This window comes from Nuphar pumila, chromosome 2, assembly GCF_984573655.1.
Source record: "Nuphar pumila chromosome 2, dmNupPumi1.hap1.1, whole genome shotgun sequence".
Classification (NCBI taxonomy): Eukaryota; Viridiplantae; Streptophyta; class Magnoliopsida; order Nymphaeales; family Nymphaeaceae; genus Nuphar; species Nuphar pumila.
Genome location: NC_143250.1, coordinates 116,055,894 through 116,074,613, shown reverse-complemented (window position 1 = coordinate 116,074,613; position 18,720 = coordinate 116,055,894). Strand labels below are relative to the sequence as shown.

General features: G+C 37.9%; 1 protein-coding gene across 4 annotated transcripts; it reads right to left on the bottom strand.

The window, feature by feature from the left end:
• Positions 1 to 1,683: 1,683 nt before the first annotated feature.
• Positions 1,684 to 12,193, bottom strand: LOC149846852 (uncharacterized). 4 transcript variants are annotated; one of them, XM_089996615.1, is made up of 7 exons: positions 11,676 to 12,158; positions 9,940 to 11,384; positions 6,767 to 7,197; positions 6,421 to 6,582; positions 5,491 to 5,581; positions 2,807 to 2,965; positions 1,684 to 2,108 (listed from the first exon to the last, which is right to left on the bottom strand). In XM_089996615.1, the coding sequence occupies exons 1-7, from the start codon at positions 12,067 to 12,069 to the stop codon at positions 2,007 to 2,009; spliced, it is 2,784 nt and encodes a 927-aa protein (XP_089852741.1). In that variant the 5' UTR covers positions 12,070 to 12,158; the 3' UTR covers positions 1,684 to 2,006. The 4 variants fall into 4 exon arrangements, 3 of the variants coding, with proteins under 3 accessions (XP_089852741.1, XP_089852740.1, XP_089852738.1); XR_016430322.1 differs by having other exon boundaries at positions 5,506 to 5,581; positions 6,790 to 7,197; positions 9,940 to 12,184; XM_089996614.1 differs by having other exon boundaries at positions 5,506 to 5,581; positions 9,940 to 12,193.
• Between the last annotated feature and the right edge of the window lie 6,527 nt (positions 12,194 to 18,720).

The following is an 18,720-nucleotide window of genomic DNA, read 5'->3' as shown; positions in this document are numbered from 1 at the left end:
ATGTGTCCTTATACAGCATGAGAAGGTTATTGCTTACGCATCTCGTCAGCTTAAGATTCATGAGAAGAATTACCTTATTCACGATTTAGAATTGGTAGTAGTTGTCTTCGCACTAAAGATATAGTGCCACTATTTATACAAAGAAAAGTTGAAGTATTCTCATATCATAAGAGTTTGAAATACTTGTTCTCGCAGAAGGAGCTCAATATGAGGCAGCAAAGATGGTTGGAGTTCATCAAGAACTATGACTTCGACATCTCTTATCAATCAGGGAAGGTCAACGTGGTAGCGGATGCACTTAGTAGGAAGTCAGAAGGCATTTCGACCAGTTTGTTGATAACACGATGGAAATTGTTGAAAGACTTCGTGGTTTCGAAGCCCTTAAAAATTGATGTGGGAGTGATCCAGTTGTCTAGCGTGACTGTCCAATCTAATCTTTTTGTTCGGATCATCGAAGCCTAGAAGGAAGATCCTCAATATGAGAGATAGCAAGCTCTTGCTCGGTTGGAGTCTTCATCCTTTAAGCGGAAAGAATATGAAAGTATATGGATAGATGAGTGTATTTAGGTTCCCAACGATCTCAAATTTAAAGAAGAGTTACTAGAGGAGGCTCATAGAGCTAAGTACACCATACATCCTGAGAGTACTAAGATGTTTAAAGACTTACGAAGAAAGTATTGGTGGAATAGAATGAAGCAGGAGATTATAAGGTAGGTAATCTTAAATAATTTTGAATAACGTGATAATATATATCATAGATTTATAACCTTATGATTGTTTCTTTTCGCAAGATTTGTCAAAATCAAACATCAAACATCAGGTACTACGATGTAGTTATTAAAGGTTTCACAATGAAAATGAAAAAAGATCACAATAGATTTCATTGTAGGTCAACCCAAGACTCGATGACAGCATGATGCAATTTGAGTGATTATCGACAAACTCACCAAATCGACACACTTTTTACCGATTCGGATCAATCAGTCGTTAGACAGATTAATTCATTTACATTCGAGAGATAGTTCATTTACATTCGAGAGATAGTTCATTTACATGATATTTTCTTATTGATTATATCTGACGGAGACCCTTGTTTCACTTCTCACTTTTAGAGACAGTTGTTTCACTTCTCACTTTTAGAGGCAGTTACAGACAGTTCTACGTACAAAGGTGAAGTTCAATACAACTTAAAAAAAAAAATCAAAAAACCTAATTTCTAAATAAAACCTATCTCACAACATTATTTTTTTCTTTCTCCTAAAATTAGTGCAACTCATTATATAAATAATAAATAATTAACAAGTTCCCATGTACCCAACTAATTATCTTTCTAATTTCCATAAAATCAATGCAACTAATTAGGTAAATAATAATAGTTACCAGCCCACGATCAGGTTTCAGCCCGGTAGCTAACAAGTCCAGGCCTAAAACCTTGACCCAAACCTGGCCCATGGCAGGCCGGGTCGGCTTGGCCCATCAGGCTGCCCGGCCCGTTGCCCACCCCTACGCATGACTACTTGAACTAAATCTAGTCCAAACTCACCAGATAGCTTTAATTAGTCTTAGCCAACTTGAACCGGATATGAGGGACCAGACAAGTTACAAACTCATACAACTTTGATGCCAAACAGAGACTGAGGCAGGTTAGATTACAGACCTGGTTTGCGCTGGCAAGTCCTAAAATTTCAGTATTACTTGATCCAAATATCATTCATGTAGAGGCTATGCTATGATTACAACAGAAATGTATTGCTTTTACATGCCAGTGCATTAAATACAAAACAAGTATACATCTCATCCTGACGCACCGAATTGGCTGGAAGGGAACAAAATTCCAGCAACTAATATGGACAAAGAATAAGAGCAGAAAGGCAAGAAAGGGAAAAGAAGGGGCAGCACTTGCCAGCCTCCCAACTTGCAATATGTATACAACCATATATCTTCCTTGAGCAGCAATTAAATGCTTTCTCCAGATTCATTCTTCTCACATATGAATTGGAAAGAGTTTATGCAGAAGTAGCCAATTGCTTTGGAATCAAACAGTGGTCCCGTAATCCGATTATTTGCAGCTGATGGTTTGAATGGCCATCCAGAAATTTATTAGTAGCCTGCAGAGTAATAAGAATTATAAGTTGGCTTGTTGCCATCGAGTTTTCTTGTTCTGGTCTCCCAAGTTATTTTAAACAATTTTTTCTGCACAGTGAATCTATTGTGGTGGAAATTATTGTAGTCCCAGCAAGAGTGATGAAAGAACAGCAGGACGCTGTGTTCACAGCCATAAGGAACACAGCCATAAGTTACAAGGTATGCAATCAGTTTATTAGTGCAAAGACAAGGTATAACCACTGTCATTGCAAACAATTATGGAGTAAAGTGATGTTGGTCCGAAAAAGTACCATGGTCTCTATGTGTTTGAGTTAATAAGAAAAAAACTGGCAGGGTTAGATTGACATATAAACAGACTGGAGGATTGCGCACATGCCAAATCCATCCAAAAATAAGCTTTACTAAGTGTGTGTTTAAAAAACTCAGGCATGCTCTTGAAGGACAGATCCAGAATGGGGCTGATGCCAGATCTGAAGTTCACTCAAACAGGGGATCTCAGATCCCTGTTTCACCTTGAAAAACATGGTTTTCTGGCCCACCTTGTGGGATGGGGCCAGATATTCATGATCTGAGAACCAAGGTTTTCAGACTGGAAATATCAAAGTATACACCGGTTCTGATAACCAGGATACTCAAACTCACCCTAATTTTCTTTATAAAACTACATCCAGAATTTCCTCTGATATGTATTAAAGCATACCTGAGTGCATCCAAAGAGCTTTAGCTCCTGAAGTGACAAGCAGGAATCGGCAATCAATCCAAGTGCTTCATCTGTCAATTTGCGGCACCATGATAAATCCAATCGCAACAATCTTTTTGTGCAAAAACTTGCAATTGACAAAGCAGTGTTGTGTGCAACCTGCAACCAAATGCCACAACAAAAATTTCAGAGCCAAACCACAAGTAGCAAAAAGATAAAAGAGCCAAAAACAAAAGAACAATCACTACAACAGTACAACTCTCTCTCTCTCTCTCTCTCTCTCTCTCTCTCTCTCTCTCTCTCTCCCCCCAAATAAATACCAGTACCGGTACATAGCAAGACACAGATATGACTGGTCTAAACACATTTGAAAAAAAAAAGAGTAATGCAGGCATAGATGGCTAGGTCTGTGTGTGTGTGCATGCATGTGTGCCGCATTACCAGCACACTCCATTTTAAGTTTTAACCAACATGACGGTCAACACGATATCATTAAGATCCTGCCAGATGTGTGTCCAATGCACAATTGACCATGTCTAACCATAGGCCCAATTTTGAATTATAATATTTGACTAATATCAAAAGCACAAAGTTTGCATTTATACTTGAGAGAAAAAAGAAAACACCATAACTGCCTGAATGAGTATATCAATGCATCAGCTCCACCCACTACTTTACTTCATTATGAGATCAACTCCAAACTTGTCTTTTCTAGTGTGTGAAAGAATTTAACCACAGTATTTCTTATTTCTGAAACTCTTGCCATGCGGCCACGCCCGACACTTCCTATGCAACAGACACTCCAAGTCACTCCCATGTAGTATCCCCTTCTACCATATATGCTATTTTTAATGGATATGCTATTTTTAATGGGAAATTACAATGTCGTGTCCAATGTCCTTTTAGGTGCCTCCATGTGACATAACATACTTCCTTTGTTTGTGAAGCTTCTCCACAGGAATTCATGTTCTAACTTCCAACCTCTCTCTCTCTCTCTCTCTCTCTCTCTCTCTCTATATATATATATATATATATATATATATATATATATATATGGTGCTATTGAAGGCATGAAACTATTGAACTAGAAATCACAGGTTCAAGCTTTATCATCTCAACCTGACCCCATAGATGTGTTCAGCATGGTTTGTTTGCTAAGGATCAAACCTTGGATTGTGTTATTTAGATCTAAAAATATGATTTTTTGAGTCGTAAAATTTTAATGCATTGCAAGCCATTGATTTTTTTAAGCTCTTAAAAAATCTGCTTACATGTCACAATCACATGATTCATTTTCTACTAAACAAACATTTTAGATAGCATCAGTAATGTCCGATCTACCAAAAAATACAAAAGGAAGGTGATTTATACTAAGATAGTTTTGTGCCTTCAACAGAGAAAATTCTCCCCATATCAGAAAATCAAGTCTACAATTGTTTAATATAAAGGACATAGAAACTATGACATCTAATCCTATGAACAAATATGTACACCTAGGGTTAGTACAAGTCACAGTAAAGTCCTTAAACCGAAAAGGACTAAACACAGCTTTATTAGTCAATCTACGGGATTGCAGAAATCTAAAATATACAGATTCTCTTTTAGGCTTAGAAGAAGCAAGCTTAATCCAAGGGCCAATATTCTTTAACACTTTTCCTGATTTTTCAGTAGCCCTATCAAATCCTCATTTGTCCAAGGTATATATATATAACCCAAACTTAGTTTAATAATTGGGTCAGGTATCTATCCCATAATAAGCATGGGTGGGCTTCTATTCTTCTCATTCTTAGATATGGGACTAAACTTCTGTTGTGTAAAGTCTCTTTTTTACATGTAGGAGAAAAACATTAACATTAATGCATTATATTCTACTCATCTAATGAGAGAGTTGGTACTAATTCATTAAATGTGCATGTGCAAAGAACACTCAACCTTTGAGAACAGTCCCACATAGTCCCGTTTCAAGAGGGGGGAAGACTCCCTACTATCTATAAAAGGATGGCTCCATACTACATCTTTTACTAAAAACGGTTTGGTTCATGGGCTTGATGTGTGGACCCATTACTTGGTTGATCGACAACCAATGCCCGACCCAATAAGCCCGACGAGCCAATGGGCAGGCCGTGGGCCGAGCCTTCAGTAACGGACCAGCTCGAACCGGGCTTATGGCCCGGTCCGTCAATTGACGGGGCTTGACCAGGCCCAGCCCGGTTGGCCCGGTTCATTAGTGGACCGAGCCGGAACATTGCCCCACACCTAAGATTAGGTCTTTCATTTTAGAGGCTAAAAAATAGTTTAACAAAAAAATAAAAAAGTAATAACTGTATTTTTCTAGTTTTAGTTTGAAAACTAATTTTAGTCATTTCAATCAACTGAACGCTGCTAACACTGAACATTTGCATTTACTTTCAAAAGGATTTTGGAAAAGATATTTACATAGCATGTAATGAATTTTACAATGACAGAAATTAGACTCTCCTTCCCCTCAAAAAATAAAGAAATTAGCACAAGACAACAAAAGCTAATCAGAGAAAAACTGTCAGAAGTTATTAAATAAAAGATACATAAGAAAAATGTTTGATCATGTTCTGCTAGTCATAATAAACAAAATATTTGGTCAAATTTAAAAGAAATCATAAAACAAACAGAAACAGTTTAAAGATGGAGATGATTGAGAATATTACAAGTCTATGATGTACCTCTTTTACTCCATTGGCAGAAAAATCAGTTAAAGATTGTCCAGAGGCTCCCAAAAATGCTGCAATGACTTCATCACTGCAATTTGAAAGAAATTGATACAATCACTCACCCCAAAAATGAGTATGGTTTCGAGAACATTATAGAGAAAACAAACATTTATGGAATTGACACCTGAATAGCAGGCAATATTACCAATCTTCTAGCAGCAATTTGATCATTAAAGAAAAAGGTTGGGTTGCATATTTCAATTATTATAAAAGGAAAAAAAGGAAAGGAAAGAGCAAAAAGCATATAAATTCCTAATATTAAAAGCAACATTTAGAAAAGAATTTTCTGCCATAAATGTTGAACACAATTTTAGCCTGTAATGCCTTGTCTTTGCATGAAGCATTAGCACATATTAAATGGTTGCCCCTACATCAAGGAACTTTTATACATGACTTCATCGTTTATTGTGTACATACATGCACATGTGCATGCCTACTTACATGCAAAGTCACATATACATACACACAACATCTCAGGCCCACATTTAATATATGAGATGCATAATCACCATAAATCCTGATCAACTGGAATTACACAATGCTTGAAGATTGTCAAAGAGCGCCCATCTTTCCCAGAAAACACAAATGTAGAAAACACGGTGTGAATACAAGAAATTGTTTTCTGTATTTTATTTGGTAGAAATCTCTTGCAGTGTTACAGCTCTTACCAATTATTCCCGGAGGCTACTGCATTCACTACCAACAACCATTAAAAAAAAAGGAAAGAAGAAGTTCCTAGAAATGCTACACAATCATTACAACCAAACACATAAAGCAATTTACAATCAGGTGATTAAAGTTAAATATTAAAAAGCATAAACTGCAAGGTAACATAAACTAATGATTGGAAGCATTATGTGCAAAGACCTGAATGAACAGTGGTTGATTGTAAGCACTTGGATTGATCGGCAACCATCAGCGAGGTGGCTAATAGCAGTGTCGGTCAAGTTACGCAAGTTCTTGAGATTAAGAGTACACAATCCACAACATTTTGCCGCAATAGCTTTAATGGAACCATCTGTCAGTTGCCTGCACCAAAAGAAACTGAATTGATCATCGCAACATTATACATGGTTGCTTCTCCAATACCACTACTTTTAAATCCTACATAGTAAAAACAGTTATGAGACCATCATTGTTCCAATTCAGGGGAACTGAAGAGAAATTCCACTCCCAAAGCATATAGAAACAAGGCACTTGTCACGTCACTAACCAGCAGTCAGCAAGTATAAGCACCTTCATTTTTGGACCATGTACAGAGACCAATTCAGAGATAAATGTATCAGAAATGGTATGGATGCCAGCCACTGATAATACTTCCAAATTTTTTAAATTCAGCAATGAATGAAGGATAGCCATCACATCCAACTGCTGACAGCCATCAATATACAACTCTTTGAGTGATGCTCTCAATTTGTCAACTAGCTCATAGATCCCAGCTTCAGTGAGAGAGGTACATTCAGACAAATTTATAGAAGTCAGTGCAGGTGCAGCAGAAACAAGAGCCAGTAAACCAACATCTGTAAGACGGTATGCACCCTTCAGTGACAGAGAAGTTAAGCAAAGTAACTTTCCAGAAGAGAAGAGTGCAGCCTGCAGTTTATTGTCTGATATACAACGGCCACATAGGTCAAGATGAAGTACCTGGGGGAAGCATAGAAGCATCAACAAACCAAAGCATGGTATTCCTGATCACTATTTCAATAAGATATAAAAAATAGACCCAGAGCCAATGCAGAAAAATCATAATCTGCTGTGCAACCATCACCATAAACACAGATCAGATTAGATCATTTCCCACTCTACCTTGATGCAGATGAAGATAATAATCTCCTAACCAAATTCACTTTCATCTCAGAATCAAATTTCAACAAAAGAATAGAGAGAAGTTCCTGTCTAATAATTTACTGTGCATGCAGTAAACATTGTGACCTCTCAGAGGTAAACAACACGTTTTTCTCACCCATGCTTCAAAGTTTAAATCCAATTACGACAAATTAATCCAGGTTGAGCATCATCAGATGGATGATTCCATCCAAAACCATTTACCAAACTGATCCAAACCCAATTTTGGACTAGATCAAAGGAGATTCCCAAGGTCTGACACATTTCAAATATTGGATCAGGTCAAACTCCGATCAAATCTGATCCCTTAATCTCCCTCCTAGTAGATTTCTGAGAGGGTAACAAAAAAAACAAGAAATTTGAACACTACATCAGATGCAATTTGTCCCATTATATAAAATAATGGAAAGATGCAACCAAGCAGATCTCAGACCACAGACACAATATAACCAACAGAGATAAACACATAAGACCACCAAAAATGTTAGTTTGCTTATACTGCTGCCATACTCAAATGTCCCTGTTTCAGTGTCAATTTTAACCATAGTCACATGTATCATTCAAGGTAATTTCTCACAAAGGGTTTTTCTCAGAGGGATTTTCAATAAGTCATTTTTCTCGAGAAAACATCAGGAATTTTAAAAATTAAAAATACAAAAAATAATAATAAAGACAAGAAAATAATAGGTCTTGTATCACTTTTCTTGCAAAAATATAAAAAAATAGGTTTGAAAAAAAATCAAACACAAAAGAAACAAAAAATACAAAAACTGGGCTTAAAATATATAGAAATAAGAACATATCAAAAATATCATGATAATATCGTGATACTCTGATTCCTGGTGATATTTTGAAAATGCTGTGATATTTTGCTGATATTATCGACTTACCCTAAATTGATTGATATTATCGCAATATTTCAAAATATCAACCATATCGTTGACTATGGTTTCAACTCTCTCCTTTCAATGATTAGTGCTTCCAGTATTGGTATCATCTGTAAATTAGATGAAATGAACCAAGAGTACAGTGAGATAGGTAGTTCAAACCCTAGAATGACAAGCCATTATTTTTCTTTAAAGCTAATGGTAGAGATAATGAGTTAAAACTGACCTTTCAGACTAGATGGTAATTACATATTACCAAAAAAGGAATCAATAAAATATTAAGCATCTTTGAAAAATTTTCATTGAAGTAAATGAGATAACTTCTAAGATGATAAGAAATGAGTTTCTCCTAAAGGGTAAGGGAAAAAATGAAAGGAGAAAAAAGAAAAAATTAAAATAAAATCTATTGAAAAAGAACTTAAATACAATATTTGGAGAATTAAAACTCCTTTTCTAGAGGAAGATTACAACAAGTGAAGGAGGTTAAAGGGGAAAGGCTTGAACCCAAGAAAGAGAAAGAAAGATGATTAAGACTATTTAGAAGATTGACAGAAAGAAGGATAATCAGAAGATGAAAATGAACCCATAGCAGCAAGGACTGCATGGATGAAATATGGACAGGATTCTATTAACTTATGGCACTGCAGATACTTTCTATTGTGTATCATGTATGGAATTAAAATAAATATCTCCCATTAAAAGAACCAGATGTCAAAAGACCCAACCCACGAATCCATGATGAGAATTATATATATATGATGCAATGAAGAACGAGATGTCATGCCCTATGTCGGATCCAGATCTAGCTGGTGTTTCTATTTGCTAAATTACAATAATTTTAACATGAATTCTTCTATTAAATCTTTTATTTTGCACCTTGCTTTGCAATATATGGATTCAATGATGGTCTAACCCATTTACATCAGTATCACTAATGCCTGGATCACAGTGGCGATGTACCACAAGTGGGCCTACACCCTAGCTTGATAAGAATACAACCTGTGACCTACACTACAACAGATTTCCCTCGTAAAAAGGAATCAGCATTTCTTTAGAATAAAATAAAAAAAGGAACTGTAATCATGCTTTGCAGTGCCACTAACACACTTGGGAGACAAAGTCAACCCTTATTTTTCTGTATTAAAGAAATAAAAGATATTCCTAGGGAACAACATTTAGAACATTTACAAGATTGTCATATTTCTTTAAAGATATTCTCTTAGAAATGCACAAGATAGACTTATCATCGTTATCATAACAAATGCCAAAAACATTGAAATTATCAGATAGATTCTTAAAAATTACGAATCATTGTAGGAGTTTTCTTCAGTATCTTCATCTGTGAACTCTTAAAAAATGCTAAGGAATGTGCATGCAATTGGTTTGTCATAAATACCATGTTTGTGATGATGAAGGCACTGCAATTATCAAAATATACGGGGGGTGGGGGGGACTCCAGAGTTTTCAGAAAAACTAGCAATAAGAAACACCAAAGGAAAATTCAGCTTATTTATCAAAACTTTTTTAATACAGGATACATGTATCACCATTCAAAGAAACCATAATATTATACTTCTAACAGGAAATTACTCGCTCAAAAATAACAAAAAAATTTAAGATAATCAGAAAAAAAGGATTATAACCAAACACATACCTTTAATTCATCAAAGCAACGCCTTGCAAACCATGCTTCTTCAAATCCCTGTTCTGTTATGTATGAGCAATCCAAAATACGCACTTCCATTTGGGATGCCCTGAAAATCAGGCCCAGAGCCCGTGAATCCATCTTTCTTGAAGTACAAAGTGCATATCCTATCTCAGTTAAGAACTCATCAGGTATCCCTTCAAGTGATTCCACATCTTCAATGTGTTTACATAAATATGACAGACACAATTCTCTAAGAGAAGGATGTGATCTACAAAACTTCCTGTGATCACCTTCTCTGGAAGGTGTCCATCCAAGAACAGGGGCCAAATCTGGACCGCTTGCAAGTTTCTTTTGACGTGCAGCCAATCTTTCTGCTCGTGTCTTGACCACCTGAATGGCTGTGGAAAATGGACCAGGCCAATCTTCGGGTTCAGGACTGCGATTATCACCTTGTCCTGGGAAATGTGAAGATGGCTCCCCTTCTTCAGCATTATAATAGGCAAACTGATGGGCCATGCTTCTTGCTATCTCCAGATGCTGTTGTCGGATATTTCCAGGATGCATCTTCTTCTTTTTCTTTGGATATAAAACTGTGACTTTATCCAGAGCCTTCGAATTTTTCTCCTCTGCTTTCCGATCAGTCACCTCATCTCTTTCCACACATTCATGGAGCTTCTCAAAATCCCCACTTGTTACTGTACCGCTCTTCATCTTAGCGTCACTTCCATCTGCTTCCGTCTCCCCGTCACTTATCTCAATTATCTCCTTGCCCTTTCCCTTCGATGTCCTCGATGTAGAACCTATAACACTGTTTCTGGAGCAAAATCCTCTTCCTTGTTCACTGGTCTCGGCACCATTAGCAGAAACTACACCATCAGTGGCCATTGAGTCCATGGCACTAACATTGAACTCAGGACCTCCTTGCCCCTTACCATTTCCGACTCCATCATCAAGAGAAACTGGAAAACAAGATCCTCGATTTTCCCCATCAGCCCAGTTTGCAATGTAAGGATAGTTCAAATCTATAACCGTAGGTCCTACATCTTCGCCGTCGCCCGTGGCAGGACGATTCAAGTCTATAGCCCCCGTTTCAGGGTTGGTAATCCCTTCCTCTAAGATTTCATTCCCTCCCTTGTCACCAGAGATGTCCAATCTAGGAGATTCCAAAACCCTACGCTTAGATGCAATTCTTTCACTCGTTCGTAGATGAACGGTTCCTTTAGAAGCCCTAATCCTCTTTTTCCCAACAGTTCTTCCTCTCCGGTCAGACTTCGTCCCTCTCTCGTTGCCCCCACCATCGCTTGCCAAGGGACCTTCCCCCACTGAAGGAGGATTACGCCCAAGAACCGAATCTGAGACATCAACAGCATTCAGCATGCTATCTGCGGTTTTTGAAACCCTAACAGCTTTCTTTTCAACAATCTTTAGCTTCTGGACCAGACCAAGATCTCCTGCATGATCGGCTTCGTCATTTTCTGCGAATTTCATCTCAGACGCAGCGGAAATGAACTCATTCATGGAATTATCAACTCTATTACCGACTACAGAATCCTTCGACGAAAGACGAGTGCTTCTTCTTCTCTGACTCGAGGAAGGAGGATGTCCATCCGAATCTAACTTTGAGTTATCTTTAACTCTACCAGAAGCAGACGCAGGAACGCTCTCGACGACAGCCGGATAAAAAGAAGAAGAAGAACAAACTGGAACAGAAGAAAGAGGACGATCAAGAGACTCGGGCTCACCTGCAGACGACTCGTTCGCATCGAGATCTCCTCCTCCTCCTCCTCTGCCGGAGAAATTCCCAACCCTATCATCTTTCGCTGCCATTTTCTCTCCGTCACCGGAAAATTCCTGCGATGGCAGAGTTGCATCGACGGATTTGGAAGCAAACCGGAGGCTCTTCCTCGTGAAAACCGGACCCCTAGGGTTTTGACACGGGCTCAACCCTAGGAACTCCTTCCTCTGACCATCGGAGTTCGGCGGAGTTCCGTCGACCGTTAATACGGAAGGATCGACGGACGGGAGGTCACGCGGAGCTCTACGACGACGTGCCTTCGCCGGCGTCGGGCCGTCGACTCCCGGCACCACAAAGGAAAGCAACGGGTCCCTCCTGGTGGCGGACCTCAGAATCGGCATCGGGTCGCCTGAAAAAACCGCTGGACGATAATTGCGAAAGAAAATTCAAGCGAACAACCGAGAAAGGAGATGGTGGAAACTGAGGGGTAGCTTCCTGGGGAAGCTTTGTTTGGAGATTGGGAGGGAAAATTCCCGCGTTTGGCTTGGTCTTCATGGAAGGGTTGGGGCTTGGCTGTCTTAGGCAAGCTTCTCATCAAATATCCTTGTCTGTAGCAAATATTACGATGATAGCATTCTCATTTGGTTGTCCAGTAGTTGGGATCTTGAGGAAAGGCTTACCACTCATCTAAAGCTGAATTCAGACCCACTTAATGGATTATAACAATATGAGTCTTTGGTATTGAGATTTTCTTTGCAAATACAAAACTCACAATCAATTCAAATTTTTATTAGTTGAAAAATATTAAAAACTAAAATAAATAAAATATATATATAATGTTTAAAATTTTCAAAATATAATTTTTATAAAGTGTGATGTTACTATAATAATATTTTTAAAATAACCAATGTGATGTTTTTGAAGTTATACTGATGTATAAAAGCATCCCATAAAATCATCATATTTTCAAAAATATCTCTGGTATATGTTAAATGTAGGGATGGCAGTGGACCGGGGGAAAGCGGGGCTCGCCCCGTTTGGACCGGGGATGAAGGGTATGAAACGGGGATGGAGGCGGGGACGAAGGTTAAAATCCATCCCCGTCCGGGGGTGGAGGTGGGGATGGACTGGCACGTTCCCCCGCCCCGCCCCGCCCCATCCCCGCCCCGCCCCATCCCCGCCCCGGTCCATCCCCGCTCCGGCCCCGGCCCATCCCCGTCCCGGCCCCGCCCCGCCCCGCCCCATCCCCGTCCCGGCCCCGCCCCATCCCCGCCCCCAACCCTTTATATTTTTACTGTTTACTAACCCTAATTTCCTAACCCTGGAGCCGCTGAGCCGGGCCGTCGCCGACCACCGTTGGCCATCGCAGGGGGAGGCCTCCACCGTTGGCCGTCGCAGGGCCGTCGCCGATCTCTGACTTGTCCTCGGCGACGCTTGGGTGCGAATGCACACCAAGACGGGGACGGGGACGGGGACGGGATGGGGGTGGAGGACATGAAACGGGGATGAAGGCGGGGGTGGAGGATAAAATCCATCCCCGCCGCGGAGGCGGGGCAGGGGTGGAGGATAAAATTTTGAGGCGGGGCGGGGGTGGAAACCTTGTCCCCCGCCCCGCCCCACTGCCATCCCTAGTTAAATGGTATTCCATTGCTCACTTCAATCATCATTAAGTACAGGAGTTGCAAATTTAGAGGTTCAAACCATGGCTTTGCAATTCTAGCAATATCTAAATCTAGATTCAACTTGATATTATACCCAAAACTCGAGTATTGTTTATGACACAAGTTCAACTTTAGTTAATGCTTAGCTAGGTCTGTACATGATGTTACGTGTACTTTGCTAAAATTGCTGTAGTATGTTGCAAAATTATATATATATATATATATTGCGGCCTATGGTTTGTGTGTGTGACTGCTTGGACTCATATCCTATACAAGGATGGATATGTTCCCTCACCTGCCACATGCACCCCATTTACAAGCATGGGCTAGACCGGTGCTTTGCCAGCTTATGCCTTGTGGTCCCTTCTATGTGCATGCCTATGGATTTACTCATCCGTTCTACAGGGACCCCATCACCGTCACTGTAAGTAAAAGTGATGGTTTAGTGTCTGACACTATAAGTTTCGTCACTATTACTTACAGTGACTATGTGGAGCCATCACTAATCCCTTGATTGACCATCACTATAGGTCCATTCAAGTGACCTCTTCATGAGTATTGGTGACGGTTTTGTCGTCACAAATATTTGTTACTGTTGATGGCTTCAACCATCACTATTTACATCTCTAATCCTTTGTTAGGCAGGGGGCAATTTTGGATTGTTCCCTTCACCTCACACGAGCAAAACCAAATGCAAGGAGAGTCTTCTCAGGTTTGTAGCAGGTATATGGGTGTGATGATGGAAAGGGAATAATCTTTTTGGGAAGGATATGTTCAGTTTTTGTATAGCAAGAAACACCTACATATTCCCAACCTTTTTTTGGCCTAATTTTTTTTTTTTAGTAACCATGACATGTTACGTTGAATATAACCAAAATAATAAGGACTTTCTCACAACGATGAAATCTATTGCAAAGTGGTGACGGCCACTAGTCATTGCCCCTACTAACCGCCACCACTAATTTTTTGTGTACTCTCTCTCTCTCTCTCTCTTTGCCCATGTGTTGTCATTGATAACATTCTATTATTTATTTGTTTATTGGTGTCTGTTTTTTTTTCAACAGAGAAACGGTTCATACATGCAACGCCCCCCAACACAAGGTGACGTGCACCAACTGCTCGCGGAGCCCCCGTTGGTCTATTTTGTCTCTGTTAACATAAGTCTCCTTTGCCACTTTGCTTTGAAACTACCATAAAACCTTAAAAGGGAACACACTTTAACCCTCAAGTGCACATATAAAACTCAAATAAGGAACGCATTTTGAAGAGGTTTATTTGTTTAATTTTTGTTTATTAGTTATACGTGCAAAGAGATATACTTAAATGTGTGTTTATTTTTCCTTAAACCCTAAAGGTCATTAGAAGTGAGTTCTAAGATGGCAACCAGCTCATAAGTAGTTTATGGCTAAAATGGAACGGGCAGATTAACCTCCTTATCTATCTATCTATCTATATATACATTTGTATTTTTAAATAAATTTTTTAAAGTTTTTAAAATTCATCATAATAATAAAAACAAAAAATGACCGTAATGTATTGTATGGGTAATTTGACATGTTTTCCTAAAAACCTTATCATGTTCAATATTCTTTTCATGTTCAAAATTGCAAATAGACAGCATTGGAATGTCCCTTTTACCCTTCGCATATGTGAAACTGAAGAAGTTTGTGCGATATATCACTCTGCTCCTCGGGTGCCACATACACACACTTAAAATGAAGTTCACTCATTTTTGTGTGTACTTCACGAAGTTCGTATAAAATTATATGTGAACTTTCTGTTAAACTTGAACAAATGAAGAAGTTCGCATATATTTTATGTGGACTTCCTCAAGTATGCATAAAATATATGCAAATTTTCTCAAGTCCTCATATATTTTATGCAAACTTGAGGAAGTCCGCATATATTTCATGCAGACTTAGCTTGAGAAAGTCTGGATATGGGAAGTTTGTATATAATTTTATACAAACTTCGTGAAGTCTGTAAAAAAAAAATATGCAAACTTCATTATAAGTGTGTGTATGCGACAGTCAAGGAGTCGTGCAAACTTCATCAGTTTCGTGCATGCAAAGGGTAAAAGAGATATTTCAATGCTAACTGTCTACAATTTTGGACATAGAAAAAATATAAAAAATTGTAAGTTTTTTAAGAAAATACATCAAATTACCCATCCAGTATGGTCATTTTTCGTAATAAAAAAGACATTTGAAAAAACTAATAGTTTTTTAAAGTTTTTATTTTTATTTTATGATGGGAGTAACTTATGTTATGTCAAATGAGCGCATGTTGCTTATCATGCACACAATCAATGGCACACACTAATTGTGTTGTAAAATGCCCTTTATTGGTGGTCATGAATGCTTGTAGACAGAAAGAATTTAATCTATGTTAGGAGTCATTAACTAAATTCTAGTGTTTTCAACCCACTTCAAAGTTTTGCTAATTTTAACTTTATTTTTTTAGTTCAAATTTGTATCCTCAAGATTTTTGTCCAATCAATTAATTAAGAGGATCTTAGCTTCCTAACAAGCAAAAAATCAAGTCAATATCTGAGTTTAAAGTTATAGCCAAAACAATGTAACTTATTTAGTAAAAATCTTATTTTTTAAGTAGAGCCTATTATGAGTGCATTTTTTTTATCAACAAAACCATCAAATTTGGTTTTCTAATTAGAATATGAATTGGAGTAGAGGATGTAAGATTTTCAATGCATAAAAAATCACCTCAAATGAACATCCAAATAGGATGCTATGGCCAAAACAAGTTAACGTGTTGGACTTATTTTGCCAGATTTTACTAACAACAATCTATGTTTCTTTAGTAGTTTTGGGATTGTCATTAGCAATTTTTTTATGTGTCATCAAGGAGATCCAAAAATGATGAATTATCATTAGCAAATCCCAATGTGTTGTTAGCATTGTGGATGTGTCATCAACACCATTTGTCGTCAACATTTTTTTTAACAACAAACCATGTTTGTCATCATTATATTTTGTCGTTTACCGTGTTACGATAATGAAGTCATACATGTTACTTCAAGTACAAGGTTTTGATGATGAACAAGTAAAACAACTGTATTTCAGCTAAGGCGATGAAGAAAGATGACAAGAATTGAAGAATTCGATGAAGAATCTTTGAAGACTAGTGTGCAAATGTTAAATTTATTTAAAGTCTTAGATTCTTGTAAGAGCCTTACTTAGAGTGCATATTTAGATTGCATTTAACCTAAAAAATCTTTAGAAAAACTTTTCTAAAAGAACCCTTCATGAAAATCTTTTTAGAAAACTCTTTTCTTAAATTTCTGTGTTTATTAGTCAACCAATAGACTAACCAGTCGACTAATCTTTTCGCGCCATATTTTCTAATAAGTCATTTTTGTCAAATTAGTCGACTGAAGGTTTTATCAGTCGACTGGACAGAACATGTGTTTTCTGAAAATTTAGCAGCAGTCGACTAATGCTTTTATTAATCGACCGGACAGAATGTATGTTTTTCGGAAGATTTTAGTAGCAGTCGACTGAAAAGTTTTTCAGTCTACTGATGATATTTTCAGTCGACTAACTTTTCTCTAGTCGACTAAGTTTCAAAAGTTCAGATTTTCAAACGGCTCGATAAACAAACCAGTCAACCGACGATAACTGTCAGACTACTAATAACTAACTATTAGTCGACTAACTACTGTTTCAGTCGACTAATTTTGCCATTTTTCCTGAAACTTAAAAAAAAAACCGTGTCTTTTCATTTTTCAAACATTTTGATCATTTAAAATAGATTGTTTTGACACCCTTTCATACCCTCAACGTATGGAAACTTTCAACTATAAATATGAGTGCATTTTACACTCAAAACAACTACAATTCAATCAATTTGAATCTATTATCCTTTGCTTTTCACTCATATTCAGTTTCTCACTCACGTGATATTTTTCACTTCAGTTTTTTACTCAAATTCCTTTGAGAGATAGTGAATTCGTGAGTAGAGTATTCCAACAACCTCAAAAGTCAATTGCATCTCATTTGCATTCATAAGAAGGGCTCATAGGCTGTTTGTAAGTTATTACTTTTTTTTGTAAAAGGAAGAACTCCTTGGTTTAAAGAAGTTGTTTGCTTTCAGTAGGTGTGTTACTAAAAGTGAGACCGAATTTGGTCTGTATGATCTTGTAGTTACACAAGGTTGATAGTGAAAATCTCAAGCGGGTTTTGCTTGGAGACTGCATGTAGGTCGAGAAAGACCGAACCAAGATAAATTATTGTGTTCTTTGTGTGTTTGCTTTGCGAATTGCAAAATCCGTCAAAATTCCACAGACAATTTATAAAAGCACTATTCACCCCCCCTCTAGTGCTCGTTGCCTCGATCCTACTGCACTTTCAAACCACTTTTTTGTGTGTGACATATGGAGAGAAAACCGCCCTTACCCTATCATATTCTCTTTCTAAATTAAGAACAAAATATTCTGAGCTAAGAAAATCTTTATAAAATCAAAACTCATTAGACATGCTTTGGATGAATCTCAACCCTTTGTTAAAAAATTGCCCAATAAAAGTCGCCCATCACAATATGAACCTGGTCTGATGTAATAATCACAAATTTTTAGGCATTTATTTAAATATATTATAATATTAATTTCATAACATTGTGATTTGGGCCTGGGATCCAAGTCTCGGATCCAGGACCCATAAAGTGATCTTTACGAATAAATTTATCTCGTATAATCTTATATGTATATATAAGCATAATAATTTTAATTAATTAAATAATTCACATGATAACAAATTAAGATGGTGCGTAGATGGGTTCGGGATCCACCTTCTGGATCCATATACATATATTGTAATATGTATATATAAAATCATAATGAAATAAAGAAATAAACAATTAATATTAGTTATAAAATAAAAAAAATCAGTATAAAGGGGGACAGATCCATAGTTGGACCCAAATGGATCCAATCGAGGATCTGCTATTCAGGGGCGATCCGGATCCATTTTTAAAATTGACTCAGTATCGCGGGTTGCGGGACCCGGACCCGTGTAACTGTTTTTAAAAGAAAACAAAAATCAGAATCGTGCCTCAGGCACGATTCTTGCAGGCAAAATCAAGAAAAGGAAAGGGGGGGGGGTAACCAACCCTTTCGATTTTCTGAGAGGGGGAAGCAGCGTCTTGCCATAAAAGGGGGAAAACTCCCTTCCCAACACTTTCTTCTCTCTCTCTCTCTCTCTCTCTCTCTCTCTCTCTCTCTCTCTTGGGTGTGCACCGAAGAAGATGTGGTCACCGAAAAAATGCAGCAACCAACAGCCATCACCGACCACAGCGAGTCCACATGCCACGATTGCAGTGAGGAGCGACACCAGTAGCTCTGTCCTCACGTCTCCAGCCTCTGATCGTCGGATA

What these genes read in the sequence shown, in the direction of transcription:
- LOC149846852 (XM_089996612.1), bottom strand. Translation starts at nt 12,069, where the DNA reads ATGCCGATTCTGAGGTCCGCCACCAGGAGGGACCCGTTGCTTTCCTTT. An exon ending in CTTATACTTGCTGACTGCTG is followed by an intron (nt 6,583 to 6,766) that starts GTTAGTGACGTG and finishes CTTTTGGTGCAG; the next exon opens with GCAACTGACAGATGGTTCCA. An exon ending in AGCTCTTTGGATGCACTCAG is followed by an intron (nt 2,109 to 2,806) that starts GTATGCTTTAAT and finishes ATTACTCTGCAG; the next exon opens with GCTACTAATAAATTTCTGGA.